Source organism: Glossina fuscipes, unplaced genomic scaffold (genome assembly GCF_014805625.2).
Source record: "Glossina fuscipes isolate IAEA_lab_2018 unplaced genomic scaffold, Yale_Gfus_2 91, whole genome shotgun sequence".
Taxonomy (NCBI): Eukaryota; Metazoa; Arthropoda; class Insecta; order Diptera; family Glossinidae; genus Glossina; species Glossina fuscipes.
In genome coordinates, this window is record NW_023998445.1 from 665640 (window position 1) to 691054 (window position 25415).

At 32.4% G+C, this 25415-nt stretch overlaps 4 protein-coding genes across 4 annotated transcripts in view; 2 read left to right on the forward strand and 2 right to left on the reverse strand.

Moving 5' to 3' along the window:
- LOC119638598 (probable RNA helicase armi) overlaps nt 1–4024 on the reverse strand; it is a 4290-nt gene extending 266 nt beyond the window's left edge. The window contains exons 1-4 of the mRNA XM_038035465.1: nt 4007–4024; nt 490–692; nt 254–415; nt 76–183 (exon numbers count right to left, since the gene is read on the reverse strand). Of these exons, the coding sequence (XP_037891393.1) occupies nt 76–183; nt 254–415; nt 490–570 (351 nt within the window). The 5' untranslated portion in view covers nt 571–692; nt 4007–4024. The remainder of the gene's footprint in view (nt 1–75; nt 184–253; nt 416–489; nt 693–4006) is intronic.
- Nucleotides 1048–2997, forward strand: LOC119638616 (putative ATPase N2B). The gene is made up of 5 exons (XM_038035487.1): nt 1048–1684; nt 1741–2174; nt 2236–2407; nt 2466–2729; nt 2798–2997. The coding sequence occupies exons 1-5, from the start codon at nt 1310–1312 to the stop codon at nt 2918–2920; spliced, it is 1368 nt and encodes a 455-aa protein (XP_037891415.1). The 5' UTR covers nt 1048–1309; the 3' UTR covers nt 2921–2997.
- A 229-nt stretch (nt 4025–4253) lies between the features above and the next one.
- On the forward strand, nt 4254–5826 carry LOC119638628 (peptidyl-prolyl cis-trans isomerase-like 3). Its single transcript, XM_038035518.1, has 3 exons — nt 4254–4337; nt 4624–4860; nt 4929–5826. The coding sequence occupies exons 1-3, from the start codon at nt 4335–4337 to the stop codon at nt 5175–5177; spliced, it is 489 nt and encodes a 162-aa protein (XP_037891446.1). The 5' UTR covers nt 4254–4334; the 3' UTR covers nt 5178–5826.
- A 1029-nt stretch (nt 5827–6855) lies between these two features.
- LOC119638648 (carnitine O-palmitoyltransferase 1, liver isoform) lies at nt 6856–23722 on the reverse strand. The gene is given in 11 exon segments (XM_038035551.1): nt 6856–7334; nt 7395–7754; nt 7829–8077; nt 8147–8279; nt 9611–9670; nt 10330–10668; nt 10746–10945; nt 11035–11316; nt 11318–11773; nt 11835–12027; nt 23681–23722. Coding segments are annotated over 10 exon segments (2370 nt in total). The 5' UTR covers nt 11976–12027; nt 23681–23722; the 3' UTR covers nt 6856–7184.
- Between the last annotated feature and the right edge of the window lie 1693 nt (nt 23723–25415).

A 25415-nucleotide genomic window follows, 5' to 3' on the forward strand; every position in this document is an offset into this window, starting at 1 on the left:
GCGCCAACGAGGATCCAAACAGAGTAGTTCAGGGTTGCCGTATATCATAAGCAGATAACGAGGCCGAGAAATTGCGAGTTTGGTTGATCTTTCGTTTCGTATGAATCCTAATCCATGGTGCATATCGTCACGTATATGCTCCTTGCTTGATCTCACTCCTGAGATTAATATTATATCGCGTTTCTAAAAACAACTAAGCGAAATCAACATTAGTATTAACTCAAACATTAGTGTAATTTTACGAAAGTTATACCTGTCCTTGGAATTCCTCCACAAAACCAATTTTAGGCATTGCTACGTCGGCCTGAACAAAGAGTTTGCGCAAATGTTTAACCCGTTTCATGTACGGGCTTATGATGCCAATAGATTCAGCTTTAATGTTTCTTCGATACAGCTTAACCGTCATTAGGAAGATCTTGAAAAAAAAAAAATAAATTTTATAAAATACTAGATAGAAGGGATTGTACTTTTAAACTAATTACAACTTACCTCCTTCGCTTCATAAAAATTACACCACGAGGGCGCGTCGTTTTCCTGCCCATCTGCAGAACGTATTCCGTGGAAGAACATGCCATGTGTTTTGGCTCGAGTTGCAGATTGCGGCAGCAAATCGTCAAGTTGGGTCAGCAAGTAGCGCTTTTCGGTTCTTTCTTATCACACTTCATATACATATTATTGTATTACTTTTTACACTACAAAATTTACTCTTACTATAATGTACTACTATGTACTGTTCTAGGCTACATAACGGACGAGTAGTATAGAAAAATGAATAAAAAACGTGGCAAACATATAACACACAAAATTAACAAAACATTAATTAAATATGGTTTAATTACGAAATACAAAAAAGCAGTAAATAAATAAATATGATAATAAACAAATAATGATAATTATATACGTTAACCTTAACTTTATTAAGACGCAAGCAAAGAACTTTATGTTCGCATTGGGCCTTTTTTACACACTCGTTTTTTTTTTCGTTTGTTGATTTGCTGAATAACAAAAGCAGAAGAAGAAGGCACAGCTGTTAAGAAAGAAATATTTGTATATAAAAAATGTATTATTTGGGACAACAACAACAACTAAATTCACGGTCGTGACCGAACGTTTCTATTTCCTCAGTCTTGAAAACATACGCGCGAACGGTTATTAGCATATTTATGTAATATGCCAGCAAAAATCAGTTAACGGAGCCCACGTTTAAAATCAAATCGGACCGCGATTTTAATTTTTTGGCTATTAGAAAAAAAAAATTCCAAAGTTTAGTTTTTATGCAAAATTGAAAATAGTTATTGTTAAGTGGAAAATGTTATCTACAAGAAATACTTTATGTTGTTTGGCGGAACATCATCTTTTAATCGGTAAACGATATGGAAGTGATCATAAAGTCTTCCAAGTCTATACAGAACGTCTGAAGTCTGGTGTATTGTTAATGGATAAAACTCAAGAACATACCGCTAAAATGTTAGATAGCTTGTATGCCCAAATACAAAGTTATCAGCCAACCTCGATGACGCCAAAGATTGGTGGTGGTTTCTTGGGTAAATTACTTGGTAGAAGTACAAATGGTGGCGCGGTGCAGTTAGTTAACAAAACCTCGCCTCAGGGACTATATATATGGGGTAACGTGGGCGGAGGAAAGACTACTTTAATGGATTTGTTTTTCGATTGTTGTACAGACGTAAATGCTAGTTATTTTCACAAAAGTTCTTATAAAACCTGCTCTTTATTATGCAGATTAAACATAAAAATAGGGTTCACTTCAACGCGTTCATGACGAACGTGCATGCACGAATTCATGAAACGAAACTGCAGCAGGGACCGTCGCTTAGAATATCTGATGTTGAAAATCCTCAACCCTTTGACCCGACATTGCCAGTTGCTAAGGCAATAGCGCGAGAAAGTTGGCTAATATGCTTCGATGAGTTCCAGGTCACTGATATAGCTGATGCTATGATTTTGAAAAGTTTATTTACGCATCTCTTTAATGAGGGAATTGTTTGCGTAGCCACTAGTAATCGTCATCCTAAGGATCTCTACAAAGATGGTTTGCAGCGTAGCAACTTTTTACCATTTATTGATATACTGCTTAACCGTTCCAAAGTGGCGAATATGGACAGTGGCGTGGATTACAGAAAAATAACCCAATCAGGTGATACAAATTACTTTGTGTAAGTTTGATTAATTGAGCAAAGAGACAAATAGAAGCTATTTTGATTCTGTGTTTTACAGTAAATCGGAGACAGATACAAAAGTCCAAATGGAGAGAATGTTTAAAATATTATGCTCCCAGGAAAACGATATTGTTAGAGAACGCACTATAACTCATTTGGGACGTGATCTTAAATTTCAAAGTGCCTGTGGTCGTGTATTGAACAGTTCGTTTAAAGAACTTTGTGATCGGGTACTTGGTACATAAAGTATTCGATGACCATATGTAACATATTTCTTAAATTTTCCAGCCGTTAGCAGGCAATGATTACTTACAACTCGCCCAAGTATTTCATACTGTTCTCATACACGATGTACCTCAGCTAACATTACGTATGAAATCTCCCATGCGACGATTTATCACTCTAATCGACACGTTCTACGATAACCACATACGTGTAGTTATTTCGGCTGATGTACCGCTGGATAAACTGTTTAATTTTAGCGATAAATCGAGTGGTTTGGCAGATGATCAACGCGTACTTATGGATGATTTAAAAATCTCGTTGGGCTCGGTAACTAATATGCCTTTCAAAAGAATTGAGTTCTTTTAATTTCTCTTATATTTAATTTAAAATTATAGAAAGATGCCGGCGCAAACGTTTTCACTGGCGAAGAAGAGTTATTTGCTTTCGATCGTACCATTTCTCGTCTCTATGAAATGCAAAGCAAGGTCTATTGGGAAAAATGGGCAAAACCCCATTAAGACCAGCGCAAAATGTTTATCTGTGTTCAAATTTTAGTGAAAATTTTTCGATAAAGTACTTAACAAAAAAAAAAAAAGAAATGCAAATTCTTGTTATTAAGGAAGTATAAGAAAGAATTTATTAAATGAATATTTTTCTTATTGAATATATGCTTTTTAATTGGAGCCAAAGGAATGCAAAGGGTGTTTTTTTAGGAATTATAATTGCGGAGCCTGTGCAGCGCGTTTTAAAATTTTTCATAAAGGTCAAAAGTTATTCAACCATTCCCAAAAACTATAACATCAAACAATTTTTCGATTTGCTGCGCAGCAGAAGCAGTTACGTGCTTACACCTTTTATAATCATTTTCTAATGAAAAAAAGTTGTTTTTTTGTATCAATGGTACTTTAGCCATAGCAAATGTCGCTGAGAAAGTACAAATTTTGCCTTAAACCACTATACCCTCTTACTTGTTACCGAAAAATTTGTTTAAAATAATATTAGTGGAACGATATAGAAGCATTTTATAATATATATGATTTTTAACATGATAACTTTTTTACTGTCAGTCCGTCCGTGTAGTACTCTCCTGTTCGCAAAAATTCGGCTTCAAATTTAGTAGAAACACTGGAAATTTTTGCCACTTTAACAGCTCGTCTGAGAAAATTTCTCGTTTATCGAAACGTTGCAATTTATTGAAAGCAACTCGGCCCTCTCTCTATTTCTACTTTTCCTTGCATTTGTTTGCCATTTCAGTTACGATATTCGCTTTCTTATTTCTGACAGGTCTTAACATATATTTACAATTTTTAATATTTATTTCTTTATGTATTATCGGCATTAACTGCATTTAACATATGATTTCAAAGATTGCTTTCTTCTTCTTCTTTACGACCTCTTTGACTTGCTTGACATAGTCTTATTTTTGACACATGCTTGACACTTAGAAAAAAAAACCAATAACGGTCTTTTTAGGACAACCCATACAAATGTTACGTAATGAAGAAACAAGTGAAAAGGTTAAAAATTGAAAATAACTGAATTGAATTGAAAGTATTGAAAAGAGTTAGCGTAGAGTAGAGTACGTTTTTTCTTATTTAACTTACTTTATTTACTTAAAAAAACAAAATATAGCAAAAAAAAAAAATAATTTTAAAAAAATTTAAAATAGAATTAATTTTTCCCACTTTTGAGTTATAAAATTTTCTGAGACAGTATATATTTTTTTATGCATTATTTTGTATGTTTATCTTATCCTAACAAACGTATCTAATACAGAAATTACGAATATCTTTTCATACTAAACAAACACGTGATCATATTGCTATGAGTGATTTCTCTTAGTCAAGAAGAAGAATAATGCTTTCGTTTTGCAAAGACCTGTTGGTTTTTTATTAATGTTTTCTTAAATTAAAATTGCGAGAAACGATAAAAATGGTGGGTTTGCAAATAAAAATATGACTTGGAATTTGAACAGTGGTGGTTTTAAATAGTAAAATATGCTTGCTTCCTGTGTCATTATTGGAATACGAACTGATCAGCAATTCAAATATTTCGTCGAACTTGTATGTCCAAGTGTTTGTTTCACTGTTATGTGGAATGTGTAGCACACTATAAACATATAAAAGTTCATTCATCCAGGATAATGTGGAAAAATTTGTTGAAACGTTATTAACGATTTTGAATCGATACTGAATAATGGCATTTATTTTCCTTTCTGCAGTCGGTTACCTTACATACGGACGTGGGCGATATAAAAATCGAACTTTTCTGTGAGGATTGCCCTAAAGCATGCGAAAATTTCTTGGCTTTATGCGCAAGTGATTATTACAATGGTTGTGCCTTTATACGCAATATCAAAGGATTCATTGTGCAAACAGGTGATCCGACTAACACGGGGAAAAATGGACAATCAATTTGGGGAAGCAAATTTGAAGACGAATTCAAAGAGAGCCTTAAGGTAGATTCTAATATTATTAGTTTCGAATATCAATTTGAATATCGATTGTTTTCATGATTATTTTAAAGCATTCAGATCGCGGTATGATTTCTATGGCCAATAATGGACCGAATGCTAATGCCAGTCAGTTTTTTATCACATATGCTGCTCAGCCAAATTTAGATTTAAAGTATACTTTATTTGGTCGTGTTATAGACGGTTTCGATGCTTTAGATGAATTGGAAAAATTGCCGGTTAATCCGAAGACATATCGTCCTCATCTGGAGAAGAAAATCAATAGTGTTACTATACATGCCAATCCACTTGCATATATTTAATTAATGTAAAATTTTGAATAAATATAAATCATGTAAATCATTTAGCATTTAAGGTTTAACAGAACCAGGTTTTGGAATCACATTTAGCCACGTGAGTTGTAGTCGACTGCACTCTAAAGCTGCTTCCAATTCTTCCTTTAACTTCCAATATACTTTGTTTTCAGCATGATTATCATAATTCCTGCAAGTGTGGTTAATAGTGGTTTGTAGAAGCTATTAGTGGAAAAAATCAGCTAATGTCTTTATGTAAAAAAAAGCAATTAGCAAGCGATCCAATAAGCAAAACCAAAGCCAAAATTATGAAATAAAATTTAAAAAAAAAATAAGTAATATTATAGTTATACAATATATCTATTTAATAATGTGTACAAAATTTGTAGTCTACTTTTAAAAGAAAAAAATTTAAAAAAGAAACATATTAACTGACAAGTGGATTTCTTATTATTTAGAATTTCATTTTTTATAGAGGAGATCCATCTGAGATGCACATAGTTTCGCTTGGAATTTCGTTGGTGTTTCGTTGAGTTGTTTCTATTCATTAATGAAATTTGAGAATGGGTTTTTGCATTTAGCCGAAATAATAATAATAATATATTATGTATTAAGGGGGCTTAGATTTATTTATTATTAGTATAGACATTATATAAACATTATATAAATATATTATAATTTTAAAGTAAGCCTATAATGGTGTAGACCTACAGGGGAGCCAGCCAATTAAAACAATTAGCAACGCGCCTATAATGTTACCTCAAGGGTGGCGTGAAAAACCGTCTCAGCGGCTTGCTGAACCCGGAGCGTGGTAAGGGATTTGTGCAAGATAGTGGAAACGAGTGATAACCCGTCAATAACTAGTAGGCAAATTTCTATAGACTTCAACAAGAACCTAACGTACATTTTATGTGAAAACGAAGCTGTGATAAAAAAAACAAAACTTTTTTTCATATATACATGCGCGTGAAGCGATCCTTTCGACTTTAATATTTGTTTTGAATTAATATCTTAGCGCGTGGAGATCGATGATATTGAGAGATTACACCATCAGCTTTTTATTTAATCTACAATTAATTTTTCTCTTTTGCGTAAATTAATTAATAGCTACACTTGTTATTATAAATTTTATTTTCGAAGTAAATTGGAATATAATATGTAATAAATAGTACATTTTCTTTTTCGATAAAAATAAAATGAAAAATTTAAAATTATAATGCAACTTCTTTAAACTGCAATATTTAAAAAAGTTATTTTACTTTAAATACTCGCTAACAGTCCAATAGTCATAGAGTCTTGATATGGCGTCACATTCCCTCAAACATTTGCAATGCAGAAGCATATGGAATTCCGTATTTTTACACGAATATGCGCTCTGGTATAGATATAAGTACATATGTATGTACAAATGTAAGCCAAAAAATAGAAAGATAGAAAATAAGATTTCTTTTCCTTTTCATCGTTTACTTCACATTGAAGAATTCGAAGTTTTATGTTCGCCAAATGTTTTAATAAATTCCACTTGCTACGTGATTGAGTAAAAAAGCTCTTTTCTTTATTATTTAAAAAAAGTCCTTAAACATTTACAAAAACTAATTAAAAACAAAACGTTATAGACTAACTTTTTTTTGACAGTATAAGAACTTAACACATTTGTTTTTTTTTTTTTTTTTTTAAATGTATAAATGTATTTTTTTTTAAGGAAAAAAATAAATTGAAAACAGAAACAATTATATAAACAATTTCTAAGAAGATGGGCGATTGCTCTTCGATTTTTAAAAATTAAACTACAAAAATGTTTTCTTTTAATGTTTCCTTAGATTAAGTAAGTAAAAATAAAATTGAATGCTACTTATAGTTATACTTAAAACTTACATTATTATCATTTTTGTAAACTTAAACATTAATTATTGCCGGGAAAAAGAAAATTAATTTGAGATGAAAGGCTAAACAATTAATTTCAATAATAGACGAAAGTCAGTTATAACAAGTTTACTTAAAACTTAAGAAATTTCATTAATTCGATTTTGTCGAGTCAGTGTTGCTGGATGAACCATTGGTCACAGTTTTTTTACTAACGGTAGGATTTTGTTTCATATGCAACTCAAACATAGCACGTATATCGGCCAATGCTCTGCAAATGTTGTCAGCGAAACGATGTGCATCCTTAAAAATATTGAAATTAAAGACAAATTCTTAACGTACGACGCTTGTCGTTAAACTTACAGTTGTTTCGCATGACTTTTTGGCGGAAATGTGAAAGAATATTAGGTCTTCACCGGCAATAATGTATGAAACACCGTAACCGTCATCAGCTACGGGTCCAAAACCTCCGCCCGAACTAATGCACTGAGGATGTTTTTTCAAATCCATTTTCGGTGTTTGCCCGTGAGGAGTTTGACTAGTGGACAAACGCCAAGGTTCGCTTAAAACCTCATTGAGGAAGGGAGAATCGACTTCCAAATACTTGGACACCACATATAAGCAAAACAAATGTCGATCAATGCCATTGCCACACATCGCGTCCTGATAGCCCAACTGATGGCGTTCGCATGCTTCCTTTAATAAGGTCACACGTTCAGCAATCTTAAACAGGAAAAAAAAAATATTTTTTTTATCGCTGCACATTACAATTTTATGCATATGAATAAAATTTTTACCGTTTTTGTGGTATCATCCATTGCCTTGACCCAAGCTGCCGATTCTATGGTGCATGGACGTACTGTTTCGGTACGTCCTTCGCGGAATAGACGAGTCATTGAAGCTTCATAGGTTAAAGAGAACCGCCCAGCATCCCGATAATAAGCCAACTGCAAAGCCATTTGTATATAAGCATCTGGTGATAAGCGGCATTTCTTCATAAATCCTTTACCATATTGATTGTGTACCAAAATTCTTAAATCAATATCCTGAGTTATTTAAAAGAAAGAAGAAGAAGAATTTATTTTTTTAATTGCTTCTTTGAAATTTTTTCTTACACTTATTAGTTTATCAGCTGCTAAAGTTGCCTCCTCTATGCGATCCAAGCACGGTTCCAGTGCCCAACTAAGATGTACAGGTGAGGGCGGTTGAAATTCTGGTATGCCTTTGGTGTTACCATTCTCATCATATCTAAATATCGTTTTTGAAAAGATAATAATAATATAATAAAAGATATACCTCGAATCAAGTGATCGATAATTTCATTACTGCACCGCTGTTGCTGCTTGCACTCGCAGATAATACAATAAATTGTTCGTATTTATAAAGAATTAGCCTACGTTAAGTAATAAGTTGCGATTAAATGCTTAACCGTCACCACTGTTTTTCTGTTATTATTATTATTAAAGCACTAGATGCACTAGTGTATGTATTTCGTCTCTCTTTCTATACTTAAGGTATTTTGTGCCTTCTCCACTCGATGGCTTTTCAATAATTGGTAATAGAGAAAGTGTATGTGCTTTAGGTTTAGGTTACGTTCTTGAACATAACTTCAACAAATGATATGCCCACCGAAAAGAATCCACCTATTTTACTCGGTATATAAGGAAAGCGTGAAGAAGAAATTTTTTCATGTTAAGACGATGTCCATAAGGGAACCAACCCATTTTCTTTGGGGTTTTTGAGGTTATGTTGTATTTCAGTCTCTTTTGATCTTTAACCTTGGAATAGCGCACGTCGCGTTCTAGCACAATAAATTTTCCTATTCCACGGCACTAATATACGATCGCCACCATTGTTCCCATAAATGAACAATAAAAATATATATTTCATAATGATTCTACGTCAATACGATGCAGAAGTAAGAGAAAGTGTTCGAGAAGAGATCGTATTTACCTATTGTGTTGGTAGTGGTGATTGAAAATACTGTATTCACGTGGAATTGTTTATTCACTTAGCAATTTTATCACCAATTTAAGGCGAATTTTTAGTGTCAAGGAATTTGAATAAGAAGAAGTGAGAAAAAAACCGAAATGAAATGTTGCGTCTTCGGCAAAAGGCTTTAATTGCAAGTGACGTAGAACTCTACAAATCCTTATTATACTAGTTCCAACAGATTGCATGGTTGAAACTTTTGCAAACCTTTTCCAATTAAATCGGTGGATGTCACAGTGTTTGGTTTAAGGTGATAACTTTTGGAAACTTTTTCCGATTGAATCGGTGTGTGTCATAGTGTTTGGTTTAAAAACTGTCTTCGCGTACTTTTGAACCGATGTCTTACCCGTAAAGTATTAATAATAATTTTAGAGTAGAATTTAGTTAGTATTTGGATTATTGCAGCAAGTAAACGATGCAAAAAATATCTTATAAAAAAATATATACGTAAAGATACTTCAATTAGTAGGGATTAGTAGGGTTAAGAAAAAAAAAAAAAAGAAAGCAAAGAAAAGAAATAAAGAGAAAGAGAGAAAAAGTGGGGTTGCAATTGGTTAGGTAAGGTTAGTTAGGAGCTTAAGCATTACCCATCAATATCATCAGCAAATATATATTCCCAAGTGTGACCCATCACCGGAGCATCAGCCCTATAATTAAAGAAGTCAGCGCAAAATAAAAGTAAAAATAAAATAAAAAAAAAAAAAAAAAACAAAGAAATCATAAAAATTAAACTCAATATCAATTTTGAAAAACTGCGTAAAAAAAATGAAGAGACATATAAGAAATGAAAATGAAATAAAAAATGTAATTAAATAAAAAAACTTTTAACCCTTTTATGTAAGCACTGATGGGTGAAACTTGGGATTAATTTTGAAAGGTAAAAAAAAAAAAAGCAAACTCAACAAACAACCACCGTTGATGATGATTAAGGTAAGGCGCGGGCCCCTAACACCTCAAATTTTTATTTTTTTTTTTTTTTTGTTTTTGTTTAGAATCAATCATTCAATCAATCAATCAATCAATTATCATCACATTACCCATCGGTGAGTAAGTCATCCATTATCAAATTTTCCCACATATGAGCAGCAATGGCAGCGTCGGCCCTTGATTTTGAATTTATAACAAAGAAATTCGATTTTAATGTGAACAGACACAAATGTATAAATGTATAAATAAGTATGTGTGTGTGAGCGTGTATATATATATATATATATATATATATACATATATGTGGAAATGTTTGAGATAAAATATGTAAAAATGTTTGTTGGAGAAATTCTCTTAAATTTTAAAGGGTTTCACTTACCAAGTATGTTCGGCATTGAAACCCACTCGTCCATTCGTACCCACGCATACGGTAAAACTTTTATCAAACCAACGATTATAGCCATTGCCATGCAATAATGTCCGACCGAATTCATCGAGCAGCTCGGGACGCTGCAAATCGAATTCGTAGGGCTTTTCATCCAAAGACACAACGAAGGCGGCCGTTTCAATCGCATTCAAGGAAACGCGATTAGGACCTCGAATGAAATAAGTGTTACGTGTCTCAGCCCATTTAGAACGATCCCAAGCCGTTAAAGCGGCCAAATATTTCTCTCCAGGCATTGGCGTAGCAGTTGACTTGAGTATTTCTTCTATTTGTCTATTGTTTCATGAAAATGAATGATGAAATTTTTCAAAATTTTCTAAATTGTCTAAATTTTCTTTCCTTCAACTTACACTTGCATTTCGCAGGGTCTTAACAAGCGACCCTTATGATATATGGGCACTTTGTAATAGCAACCTTTATGCAAGACAACAACATGATTTGAATCCCGATAGTGGACAATACGATCTGTCTCTAAACCGGGCACTCGAACCGTATTAAAAGTGCGTTCATATTGCCAAGAACACAATGGAATCATGCCTTGAATCAATATCTGCAAAGAAGAAAAAAAGCAAAAAAAAAAAAAATGAAGAAAATAGTGCAAAACCTTAAGTATTCTAATCTCAGCTCATTCTCACTTACCGGTTGCATTTCTTGCCTTTCTATCGAACGTCTAAAGCATAACAATAGGTATATAACATTAGCTGCCCGGGCCGCTTGATTTTGCGTCAAATTCATGAATATAGCATCAGTTCCATAAAAGTTGCTATTAATCATTAAAGGACTACGTCCTCTTAGATAAACATATTCCTCCCACCAATCCGATACATAATTCGTGGACCACCAACTTTTCAATATCAAATACCATTGAAGCTTTTTACCAATTGTATGCTCAAACTCACTGGCTAATCGTTCCATTTTTTTGATATTTCTCATCATCCAATAATGGACGCACCGATCGTAAATACCGTGTCATAGTGTCGTGAACAGATGGCGCTGGTAATCTAGGCAGCGAACCTTGAAAACTATATAAACCAGGTTTATTCCAACTTGAGAATAATTTCACAGCACCGGCCCATAATTTCGTTCGTAAAGATACTTTACTGCCCGGCGCTCGAGATTCATACATCCAGCCTTTATACATTAATAGCAGCTTTAGCGTGTAACGCATTGTAAAACATATTGATAACCAGACGAACAGTGAGGCCAGAAAACAGGCCAATATTTGCCAATTTATTGTATTCGAGGGAAAATTTATGAGTAAACGATTAACTAAATTAAAAGGTACGTGTAGACCGGCAAAATGCAAGCCCAAAGCAATGGCTGTTATCACCCATAAACTTTGTATATGAGCCGGATAGACGCCATTTCGGATGCCATTCTATTAATAAAAGAAAATTAAAATAATTTCATTAATTGTAATAAATTTTTAAAAAGCTTACATTAGCTCGCGCTAAACGTTTCTTCCAAGAACGTATACCAGAATTCCATACTAAATTTAAGACTTCTTGGTCGTAATTGATGTCAAAACCTTCATGGGTAATGGCAAATGAGAAAGCTACGGCTTGATGGGCTTCAGCCATATTGAGAGCCCAATATTACCCTCCAGTTGATATTATATTTGTTTCAAGTTAACTGTAAATAAATTCAAAATAAAACTTTATCAACACAAAGGTTAGGTAAGGTAATGATAAGCTTAGGTTTTGCTAATAGTTGTACGTCTTCTTGTGCCTTTTACGAATGCTTACTTAGGGTATTTTTATCTTTCTTAATAAGCTCATAAAAAAGAAAGAGCAAACATTGTTGAAGAACAAGAAGAAGAAGAAGAAATAGTCATATTTAATAAATGTGGTGAATGGAAGGAAACCGCTTAGGAAAGCCTATCGCTTTTTATTAGCTTTAAAGACTTTGACGACGATTTCCTTCATTTTTTCCTCGCAAAGAGTAGAGTGTTTCGTCCAGTAATTGTGGGAATTTCCAGCCTTTGAACTTTTATAATTTCTGAGTAACGAGCAACAACCCATAAATTTTTGTTAAGAAAAACGAAGTTGCGTTCATTTCATGCCCCACTGCTGGCTTCTGCTCTGAGCAATTTGGACCACTTTCAATATCAACGTGCTTTCAATGTTTCTACCAAATTTGAAGCGGATGTCTTCATTTTGGCGACCAGGAGAGTCCCATACGGACGGACAGATATGGCTTAATCAATTCAGAATTTCACCCTATATACTTTATAGGGTGTTTGAAGCGTCCTTTTGGGTGTTACATACGTGATGGAAAAAAACAAAATGACTATACATACTCCCAACCTTCAGCGGTGGGTATGAAAAATATTCTTCACTCTATTTACTAAAATATAATCTTAATTAGAAATTGAATTAGTTGTCGTATTAAGTAGCTTGGCAGTACTGATCCGATTTTCAAACGCACAAGATTGGCTAAGCGGAAGACATATGCTCTGAGTATTAAGCCATGTTCGCACTATTAGAACTAAACAAGCACTTATCATAACGCGTCGTTCTCATTAAAATTGCTAAAAGCGATATATAGGAAAAGAGAGAGAGAGAGAGAGAGAGATAGAGAGAGAGAGAAACAATTCAAAGTCCTTCACTGTGAATTTTATACTCCTCATCTGCATTGTAAGACCTCCAAGCGAAAATAAGATAACCGCAAACTTATCTCGAGATACTATCGTTATGTACCGTTTGGTATATACGAGTTCTTAAAATAAAAAGCTGATAAAACTGAGCTAACCTACTTAAGTGTATGATATGCGAACAATTTGCAAGGGTAAAGATAAACGGTAAAGATAATCGCAATCTTAACGCTGAAATCTCACATAGCAATTCATAGCTACTATGAGTATTGTTATTAATATTATTATTACAATATTTTTTTGGACTAAAGAAATGAATCCTGAGATTAAAACAAGTAAGAAAGTTATATTCGAAGGGGGTCGAAGCTTGCATATCCACCAGTACACTTTTGGCATTCCATTCTCCCAGCTCTTTTATTTGATACCCATATCGCTGGTATTATTAAGAAAAACTTAATCGCGATGTCGACCAAATTCATTTTACAATGAACCCATTTTTAGGCAGATAGTACATCTTCATTTGGGGAGTATAGTTTTTTTTTGGAGTATAGTTTTAAACGTTTTGTTTAGTTTGCCGTATGATAAACAAACAGTAAACCTCAAAAAAGTGAAAAAATTAAATTAATTTACTCGTAATTTTGTGTGGACAAGGCCGATTAGTTTCATTTTTGGACTTAGAGAGTAAAGCGTCTCGTTAAGCATAGGTGGAAAGTTTGAGCCATCTAACTTTAATAATTTCCGTGTAACGAGCAAAAATCCAAAATTTTTGTTAACAAAAACTGAGTTGCGTTCAGTTTACCCTCCATTGCACGCTTATTCGCTGATCAATTTGACCCATGTTCAATATCAACCTGTGTGCAGAAACTTCCAACATTTCCACTTAATTGGAAGTCTATATGTTCATTTTGGCGACCATGAGAGTGCCAACAACGCACAACACAGAGAGGCATAGACGAAAGGACATGGAAAAATTGATCACGCCTACTCAATAGATATATTATCACCCTTTAATTTTTTTTCAATACTTTTAAGGTGCAGAAAGAAGCTTCATAAACCCCATAAAGTATACAAATTTTTGGCCTGTTTCAAATTTAAAATGCAGCTAAATATGTCCGTCTGTCCATCAATCTGTCTACGCAAATGTGCAGTATTTGTAGCAAACAATCTTTCGCTAGCGAAAGTGAAGAAATCGCCTACAAATTTGAAAAAGCTTTTGAAAGTGATGTAAACTTTTCAAAGGACACACCTACAACGCCCACGCGCCTATGCGATAAACCCTGTCTTTCGAAAATAGAAAAAATCATGTTATGGAGCATGAAAATTTTGTTCTTTTGTTTCTCTTGGCTTTATTAGGGTATGAAAAATTCGGGCACAACCGAACATAATTTTCTTACTGATTTTTATTGGCTTAAATAGGCCACTGAAATACGCGAAAACGATATAAAAAAAAAAAGATTACGACGCGTGCAAATTGCTTTAAAATTTTATCTTTATCCAATTTTTGTTCAGTAAATTAATATTCGACGATTCGCTCACGGTTTGTTTGCGAGCGATTTAAAAAAAAATTCAATTAGTTAATTTAAATATCAATTTTTCGAAAGAAGGCCAAAAAGTTAAAGTGTCGATAGGATCACGCCGGATCGAAAAAGGAGTGTATTTCAATTTCGATCGGTTAATAATGCTAAAGATAATAATAAATTTTGATTCATATTCTTTGAAAAATTTGGGTTTCGCTGGACATTTGTGACTTTTATAGGGCACAGCAGACCACGTCTCCGCTTTGTTTTTAAAATTTCTAAAACTATTTTTTATTTTTTTTTTATTTACTTAAGGAGTTGTATCTTGGGCACAGCAGACCACGCCTCCGCTTTATTTTTAAAATTTCTAAAACTATTTTTTTTTTTTTTATTTACTTAAGGAGTTGTATCTTCATATCTGCAAACTCGCTCACTATATTTTTAGTGAACACAAATCACCTTAAAATCCCTTTAACTTTCTTTTCTGCAAGCAGTCACGTTTTGTGGGCATTTGCATAAATGAGCTAAAAGAATTTTATCTTAGATATCATGCTAATTAGGTTGAAACGGTTAGTAACTATACACAATACTTTCAAAAGTAGTAAAGTAAAAAAAAGTTAGTAAAGAAAAATATAGAACATATCTCTTTCTCTTTGTTTAGATAGGAAAATATATTTTCAATTAAATAAAAAACAGTTGGTTTTGAATTTGAAATAATGAAAGTTAACACTAGAGCCTGAGTCAATTTGATTTTCTTCAAATAAATGGTTATAAGACAAGTAAAGCTTTATACAGTTGCCTTTGAATTTGAAATAATGAAAGTTAACACTAAAGATATCGCGTGGGTCAATTTGACCTTCTTCAATTTTTAAGATTCAATTAAATGGTTATAAGACAGGTAAAGCTCTAAAATATTTTGCCGATTTTCTCCAATATCCTTTAGAATAAATTGGGAAATTAAATGTTACCATTATGTACGGACGCGTTAGGAAAGGATTCTGACGAACGTAGGGTCCGAATAACTTTTCGAAAATATCTTTCTGGTATCGAAAATTTTAGACGAATATATGAAAAATATTTTGTTTTCTTTTTCCGGATTATCTCCGTTCCTTTTATATTAATGTGGCATGTGAATAGATCAAATTCGTTTTCTTAATTAAGAAATATTTATGCCATGGTGCAGCTTCATATGTTTATTTACGCGACTATCGGCTTCCCATAAGGTTTATGGATCAAATTGACCCAAAAGGTATATGCAAAACGCCGGTTTTTCTAGCGTTAAGTTTATTTTAACTGAAAGTGGTATTACGATTGACTTTTAATGTCTTTTTATATCAAAGGTTTGACTGTAGGTGGCCAAATGTCGACTGTGCAATTATAGTGGACACCAGCAACTACCCTAAATCACTCCACAGTTATTGATATAATGATTTTTCAAAACTAGGCAGCATCTATAGGTTAAACACAAGCAAAAAGTCGAACAAATGGACAGACGGACAGACAAGTTTAGATTGATGCAGAAAGTGTTTCTGAAACGACCGCTATAATAAAACGTAGACCTCTTTCAATATAGACTCTGACGACAAATAGCGTAAGGTATAAAACAAAACTTTGAACAGTGCTACCCAACCACAAAAGTATAAATAAGATTTTTAATCGAAGTCAAGAAAAGAGAAAAATGAAAATTTCCTCATGAGCTGATCTGGGTTGGTATTATATAAAAGCCTAACAAAAAGACAAAAGAAAAGTATTTACGTAAAAATCGGTTTAATAAAAGCTTTAACAAGAAAAAAATTTTGAAAATCGAAAAATTATCTCCCTCGAGTAACAAACAATTTCACTTTGACAGTAAAGTCATTAATTGAACTGATATGCGATTGATTAACGCGGCAAGACAACTGTTACGTAATGTTTAATGTTTAATGTTTAATCTTACGGAAATAGTAATTATAGAATTTTTAATTTCGTCGCAAGCTGATATCAAAATTGTTATGAAATAAATTTCAAAAGAATTTCGCGTCAGTCAATGCATTTCAAAATAAATTTCTATTAAATTGATTATTATTATCGCAAAAACCGAATTGCGTTTGTCTTGAAAGAAAGGCTCGTGCACTCGTGTAGTTTACAAAATCACCGCATAAATATGGAAATAATCTAATGTTATAACAACAACAACAACAACAACAACAACACACTTGCACTTTGAAATGCTGAAGCATTTGTTTACAAAATGATTAAATATCACAGCTAAGAGCACGGGAGACACATATATTACACATTACACAGGTTATATGACCATCGACTACCTTGATAAGAATTGCAGTGAAAAAGAAAATAAATAAACATCAATTAAAATGTAAAAAAAAAAAAAAAAACGCAAATATAATCAAATGACGTAGTAGAAATTTTTTTTTTTTTTTTTTTGTTTTGATTTTTTTATTCAAATATTCTGCAAATTAATTGGTTTAACTTAATTTATTTGACACTATTTTTAAACTCATATGAACACATTTTCATTAAAGAGGAAAATGTTTTTTTTATAATTTTGCAACAATTTAATAAAAAATTAACTTAATTGCATATATATATATATATGTATATAGACTTTAAGATTTCGATGCAGTTGCCTTTTGAACTTTGAACTGAAAGCATTAAAAGACATTGAAAAAGAGTAGCTTTGTGCGATTAGTTTTAGGATCAGGTTATAGTGTATAGTATACACATATAAATATATATATTTGTATACATATAAATATAAATATATATGCACATACTTATATATATATATATATATATATACATATAATATGTAATAAGTATAGATATATATATGTACATATATATATATATATATATATATATATATATATATAATATTTAATATGTATATATGTGTACATGTTTACATAAACATACATACCTACATACATACACCGGCACTTCTATGTCTTTTTGCACTTAAAACAAAGCAAAAACTCGTAAGAACATTACAGTCGGGCACATACACCAGACACCCTACATCACTTTGTCTATTATTATTATTATTATTATTATTAATTTCGCCAGAGAAGTAAATTCTATGACTAAACTGTTAAAAGCACTAGCATCTAAGGCTATCGGCTTTTATTAAAAACTCTACCGCACTTGAAATTCGAACCCACGACCATTGACTTTCTAGTCGAGATTCTTTGCCTTCGGCTACTTAGGCGGATTTCACTTTGTCTAATACGCTCGTTTTGTTAATAATACACTGAAAGTTAAAGATTTTTTTCATGCAATGGCATACTTTTGATGAAATTCCGCATATTGGGGGGAATCATTATTTGCGGTGTTATCCAAAACATAGATCTCTTCAAGAAATTGCCTTTGAAATTACATTTTTGAGGAAACCGTGAAGAACAGTTTAATGCCAATGGACTTATGTGAAGTTAACATTGCAAACTTTCTGGCTAATAATAATTTACTTATAGATTACTAGGTTAACATAATAAAGTGAAGTTTTTTACAACAGTCTTTTAGCCGTGTTGTTTATGTGTATATGTATGTGTGTATGTATGTGTGCATGTGTGTGTGTGTGTCTGTATATCTACAAGCGGAATTTTTTCCATATAACTGCATGACATAAACTCTTCCAATTTAGATGTTTGTATAAGTGGGCGTAACTCAGCTCAATGATTGCTTCTTATGTTTCTCTTAATTAATATTTGTGGATAAAATATTGTTTCGATATTCTATTAGTTTAAATATTAATAACTTCTTAGAAGGTATTATGATATTTTTTTTTGCGTTTTTTTTTTTTTTTTTATTTTCAAAACTATCTAAAAGAAAAAGTGCGCAAAATGTATAACGAGTCATTGCAACGAATTCGCGTAAAAAATGACACAAACTTTTACACTTTAGACTTTTTACACTTTAGACTTTATATCTTTGTTGACGAAAACAAAATTGTCTTTTTTTTTTTCTGTTAGTTTGTTTCATCTTTATCTCTTTAACTAAAGCGCATGATAGCAATGTTTGCAAACAAAATTATATTCGATCGTGACCAAATTTGTTATACGCGTTACAGTTTTCCCAGAAAAGGCACGAAATGTTTCATGTTCTATGATATGGAATGGGCGAGGCTAATTTTTTCTATTCTTCAAATAAAAGGGGGCGTATCCTTGGAGAAGTTTTAGTCGTTTCCAATTTTGTAGGCAATGTCTTTGCCATAAGCACTACCGAGTTGACAGTAGACAGACGGACACGCTTAAGTTCATTCCAAATTTGAAATTGCCCAAGAACTTATATACTTTGCGCCGTTTTTGAAGTTTGATTCTGCGCCTTATAAATGTATTGAAAAAAAATTATATTTTTTGACACTACCGTAGGGTAGGTTAGTCGTGATTAATCTTTTTCAATATTTGTGCAGCTATAGCAACGCCCACACAATATGGGTTCAAATTTTTTGCACATTTATTTGTTGCAGTTAGGGAGTAATGCGCAAAAAAACCATTGTATTCCCTTTGGAAAACAAAGATGTTCTCAGTTTGTGTGGTGTAGTGGGCGTGTCCCTTGGCCGATTTAATTAATTTTCAATATCAACCTGTGTGCAAGGACTTCCAGATAGGTTGTTTAATGGTGCCCCATGGACCACAATAGTATTTTTACTTTTTATGCCTGTCTTCAGCTATTCCGTCAGACCGTTTCCCATATAATGCTTTATTTTGAAAAATAATTAGATGGATAACTGTAGAGCGAGATAGGCTATTGAAGACGTGCCCAGTGAGCCTTGGTCCACTATAACATTATCGCTTGTTTTTTTTATTGTAAATTATTATAAATTCGAGAAAATAAGTAAATAAATTTCTCATTTGTTTTCTAATATATCAAGAATTGGAACAGATATGCGGATAGACAGCTGGACGCAATGTTCGAATGAAATTAGAAAAGGACGCTAAGATCTCTATAGTTCTATGTAAAAGGCCGGCAACTTTCTAATCTAACTTGTGGGAAAATGTAAAGATCTGATAGTAAATGAAAGATGTTCTTGGGTCAATCGAAGCGATAGTCTTTAGTCCAGTGTTGTTCCTTTTTTCTTTATGGTCCCGCTTCTTAAGTAATATACCGCATTGCGAACTTGTTTACTGTGGTGGATTTTTTAGAAAAGAAGAAGAAGAAAGAAGGGCAGCGTATATATATATAAGATACGATATATAATATATAGGCTTATCTATTTCTTGAGCCGTTTTCAGTTCTCGATAATCGATTTTTACGTACTTTTTGATGAATTTTACCAAAAGTTACATAAGTCATGATAAAATTAACATATTTCAAATCTTTAGCACTGTATATATATATAGCACAAAATATCTTACATTTCCTATCTCTTTATTTAAATTACTCGATAATTATTAGTTAGGTCTGATATGAAGAAAGAGAAGGTAAACACAATATGAGATAAACGTCTCGAAACTAATTATTTAGTGCTTCAAGAAAAAAAAAAAAAAAGAAGCAAATATTCTCGTCTCGCGAGAGATATACGTTTAGTGTTGACATGACTCTTAAGAATTATATTAGTTTTGAAAACAATTTAAATTTGTCTGTCCGTCTGTCTGTACTTGTTATTGATATGTGTTACTTTCACCTGAAATGCAAAGTGAAAAATTTATATTGCATTTGCGAGCATTACGTTCAAAGTCGAATCGAGCTCTGACATGTAGAGAATTATACAAAACTTTCATCGCATATCGCTTTCGATATCGAAAAATCTTTCAAGTAATCGCTTAACACACTATGACTCAATAATGAATTATCAATAAGTGATTAAAAAGACCTTCAATGCAAATGTTTTTACCAAACGTTTATGAAAGGTCTAAGCGAGTCTTTTATTTAGTAGAAGAAAATCGAATTTGTTGTTTTTGTTGTTGTTGTTATTATTATTAATATTATTATTATTTATTTGAATTTAATAAAAATTAATGTAAAAATGAAAAAGCAATCGCTGCTTGGGAATTAATGTAATTATCTTGTTTATATCGACGAAACCTAAACATTGTTCCGTTTGGAAAATTTGTTTTAAGTTGACTGACTTGACTGGTTAGGTAAACAAAAGCCGCTCTCAGTTAAATGTAAGTTTTTTAAGTTTTTTTGTTTTTTTTTGTTTGTTTCTTTTTATCTTTTTCACACTCTTGCGGTACAAAGTCTACATTCTACTCTTTTCATTCATTTTGTTGTTATTACTTTTATTATTATTATTATTATTATTATTGACGATTGTTATGATTATATGAAAATCATACAAATGAAAAAAAAAAAGCTTTTTCTCATGTAATCATAACAACAACAGTTTCTCATATATAAATGAGAGAAACACAAGCAAAACAATAATTACAAGAGAAGCTGTACTCAGCTTAAGCCGAATTCTTTGACATCCTTCTTACAATTTTTATTAATCCAAAATTTAGCTACTACCACTAACTAAAGTGCTCGATAAGTGATCGCAATAAGATGCTTCGGGTATATATTACGGACGGGCGTAGTTCCCAAATTCGCAATAAATGGTATAAAAGCTTGGACATTTATTTAGGGTTCTACGGATCAAGTTTAAAATCGGTCACGTTTCACTTAAGAATGCACTTCTACGATAAAAAAAAATCTTCTTGGCAGACATCTCAATAAAAATCAGGATTTCTAACCCTTGCTGATAGCTAGAAACCTATATACATCCATTTAAAGGCTGTACGAGGCCCTTCAATACCATAGAGAATTGTTTACCAGCGATCCTCTTGTAGATCCCCTCAATAAACGAACAACTTTTTTTCTATTGTACGATCAGTCAACCAAGGAACGCCTTCTATTCGTGAAATATGGTAACGGAAGAGGAAGAGATATGAAAGCGGCCCTAGTCTAATGGGTGTATGGACAATTTGTAAATATTAAAACGTTACCCACTGACTAATCACTATAACTAAGAGCAAAGTTAACTCGACCATCGCATCATCTGAGAGATTTATACTTCTTTATTATAAGAGGTAGTTATCTAAGACCGATTTTAAGCGTTTGCAAAAAATTCGATCAGCGCCTTCTACAGGTAAATAATGACTAAGAAATGGCGCTTAAAAATCTTCTTCTTCCAAATTCACTACTTTTGTTGCTCATTTGAAGAGATCTGTTGCCGAAGCCCATCAAACACTTTCAGACGCTTATGGTGATGCTGCTCCTCATACGCCAATTACCTGTGTCGTTGTGAACGGTTTAAAATTGGTTTCAATTTTGATGTCAATAACAAAAAACGGCCTAGAGGACCAAAAATTGAATTGCAAGACTTATAGGCCGAATATCCAACTCCAACTCTCGAAGAACTTTCGAACTTAATAGTCGATAAATCGACTGTGTCTTTACATGCAATGGCAGAGATCCAAAAGAAGAGCAAACGGAATTTTCTTACTTTATGATTGATATGAGTGAGAGCGGAGTGGCAATGGGGACAGAGAGGGCATGTACAAGATTTCTCTCATGAAAATCCTAGTCAAGATAAAATTTATTCATTGCCACCTTTCCACTTTCAAGTCGAATGCATATAAACATTGCTCCTCCCTCCTCTATGAGCAAACCCTCCTAGGAGGCATTATTTTTACATAAGTGATTCAAATAAAACAAAATGAATAAATAAATAAAATTTTAAAACACATATAAGATAATTATAGCGGATATCGATCTAATATATATTTAAGATGACTGTCTTTGATCGACCAACCAAAAGACATACAATCTATGGATAAAGTTTTCTAACGTATTTCCGTTAGATTGTCGGAGCAAGTCAACTTGACTTTGTTACGATTTTATTGCTACGTATTGGGAATACCCAAAATAATTTTCTTATAATTTTTTTAGTGGAGCCGAGAAGGCAAAGAATCCCGACTAACAACTCAATAGTCGGTGGAATTTTGCAGTAAAGCGAACAGTCTTAGATGGTAGGGCTTTAAGCTTTTAGTATTGGAATTTATTTGTCTGCCTTAAATAATAAAATCACCTCCACCACCTCATCGATCCATCCATCCATATAGGCTTTACCGATTTTAATGTGTGAGTGCGTTAAATTGACACGTTAAATAATAAAATAAATAAAATTTATTGAATATTTGCCAGACATGTTGTAAACCTGGCGCAGACATAATAATAGTCGATGAGCAATTATTCTCAACTAAAGCCAGATGGCATTTACTAAAATAAAATGCCGAATAAAGCGAATAAATTTGATATTAACTCGTTAAGTCATCAACACGCTTAAATTTTCAAGTTCAAGTATAAAGCTTAAGAAATGAAAGAAGGGCCGTAAAAAAAAATGGAATATACTTGTGCATGTAAAAAGTGTGTTGAATAAAGTTTCTCAAAAAAAAAAAAAATTTTCAATTTTGAGGCCTAAGCCAAATTGACCTATTTCAAACACTATAGGCAATCTAGGGTTAAAGAGTTGAAATATTCGAAATTCATCCCTAAGCGCATATATATTACTATTCTTTCCCTCTCTCTCCTGATTTATCAGGCACTTATAGAGTGAAAGTGAAAACAATCTTTTTAGATTCGCTTTAGCATTTCCCCGTAGCCGGGAAGCCATTAGAAAGTTTGCGACCTTTACATTGACTAGGAACAATCCCTTCTCTTTTTTTCCCTGATAATGACTTTGAAAAGAGCTCCCGAGTTCATTACATTTAAATAAATTCCAAGGAGCTTCTGAATTGTATACGCATTTCTAGTTGTTGCACATGAAACGACTGATGGTAGCGTGTTTTCAAGTGAAGAATGGTAGCAAAAGTTGATAAGTATCGCATAGAAGAAGTATTGTGTAAAGAAAATGAAAATAATAAAAATAAACCAAAAAAAAAAAAAAAAGGGGCGTGTGCTTATGACTTTCAAGCTTAGTTATTTTCTTTTCCATGTTAGATATAATTTTAATAATTTCTGTTATCGCACATTGATTGTTGTTTTTGTTTATTTATTTCTTTATTTCATTTTTTTTTTTTTTTTTATTTGCTTATAAAAAAGATTTACTTTAAAGCCACAAAAATGTAGGTCAAGTATTTTGAAATTGTTTGAAGAAACTGATAACTTGAAATTTTTTTCGATTAAATTTTTCGTTTTTTTTTTTTGTTTTTTTTTCTTTTAATTTCTTCTGCGAATAAAGTAAAAAACGCACCTTTCTTTAATTATAAAATAAAATGAATTTAGATAGTTTTTCATTTATTCTATTTTTATTTTGTTTTTCTTGTTTCTCGAGACCTTTAAATATCACAGATTTTCTTTTTTTTTTTTTTATTTGATTTTATTTTTATATTTTTATTTATTTATTTAAGAAAAAAACTCTCAAAGATAAACGAAAACAATTATTTGTTCGTATGTCTTGTTTTTTTTTTTTTTTTTTTTTTTTTTTTTAATTAAAAATTATTTTCTATGATTTTTTTTTGTTTGTTTTTTTTTGCTTTTGGTCTTTCTCTCAACTAAGGCACTTGATCGTTAGCTGGTCAAAAGCTTACTAAATAAAATGTTTAACGTGGAGGTCTAGAAAAGCGTTAATGATTTTTATTATGGTTACACTATCTCAGCGAACAGCGAACAAAAATTGATTACCGTACCATACGCTCATCCTCTTCTCTATATATTTTTTACAAAATTTCTTTTATTATTATTATTTATTTATTTATTTATTATTATTATTATTTTTTTTTTTTTGAAATATTTTTCAGCTGATAAATTAAATATTGTGGAGATGAGATACTCTGAACCATTGAATAACACTATGATAAGCGGAGGCCGACGCTGGTGGTTTTTACTGATAAACGGTCATAGACGTCCAAATACATTAAACAAAAAAAAAAAAAAAAACTCATATATTCTCTGCCCATCTACTGATGGGCTTTTAATATCCATTTGATCAACTTTCAGGTATGAAATGTTTTTATATAAATTTTTTTATTACGCTTCTTATATAAGATGATCCAAAAAAATGATTGAACTTAATAAAGGAAATGATATATTTGTGCCATTCCCTAAATGCCTTTGAGTTTAAATAATAAACTTTTTCGACATGTATTTAATTACTCTCTTCAAACTGGATAGTAACCAAATTTCTTATATCTAAAAGCACGTGGAATGAATCTTTTACGTTATTCGAACGACTGGATATATACATCAAACAACATCATTCCACGTTACTCGTTCTACTTCCAGGGGTTGGAAAAGTACTCACAAAATAACCGACGATTTTAAATGGGAGGCATAAACGTGCCGAAACTCTCAACTCCACGCGCTGATCCTGGGCAGCGATCATTTTCCTGGCCAAGAAGAGTTTAAAGCTTGAGCATCTATAACCTGGCGACGGTTTTTTTTTATAGATGGCTAAAAAGATGCACTGGAAGAAGTTTTGTCTTCTTCATAAAAGAGGACATGTTTTCTCAACAAACCACTGCTATGGAGTAAATAGAAACTAGCTGAAAAGAACCAGTTAGGTTATAGAATACTGCGAAATAATAAGTAGTCGAGAGCATGTGGAAAGAAAGCTATTACAATAGTTTTCTGTCGATACACATACATCTTGCGAAAGGATAATGTGGATTTGGCCAATCGGGATCGTACTATGGTCGCGTACACTATGCTAAAGGCTTTATAGTTTAAATTTAAGCTCCACGGAGATCAGGAGACCTATTACTGTACATCACCTATGCTCTGTAGAAGACCTTCTTTTGAAGGGAAGTTTGTAATTTTGTTAATGCGTCTTAACTGCTGGATATGATGTGTTGTGGAGTATCGTGGTGGCTCCGGTTTTCAAACACCGCCAAAAGCGGTGATGATAGGCCTCAATATTTCCCAGAGTAGGTTTTTTGGTCATACACTTGAAGTCTTTCTGGTACTCCAGGCTTGGTTAGACCACTAAT

Coding starts and splice junctions, on each gene's coding strand:
- LOC119638616 (XM_038035487.1), top strand. CDS start 1,310: ATGTTATCTACAAGAAATACTTTATGTTGTTTGGCGGAACATCATCTT. Junction 1,685..1,740: donor TTTTCGATTGTTGTACAGAC/GTAAATGCTAGT, acceptor TTTATTATGCAG/ATTAAACATAAAAATAGGGT. Junction 2,408..2,465: donor TTAAAGAACTTTGTGATCGG/GTACTTGGTACA, acceptor TAAATTTTCCAG/CCGTTAGCAGGCAATGATTA.
- LOC119638628 (XM_038035518.1), top strand. Junction 4,861..4,928: donor AATTCAAAGAGAGCCTTAAG/GTAGATTCTAAT, acceptor ATTATTTTAAAG/CATTCAGATCGCGGTATGAT.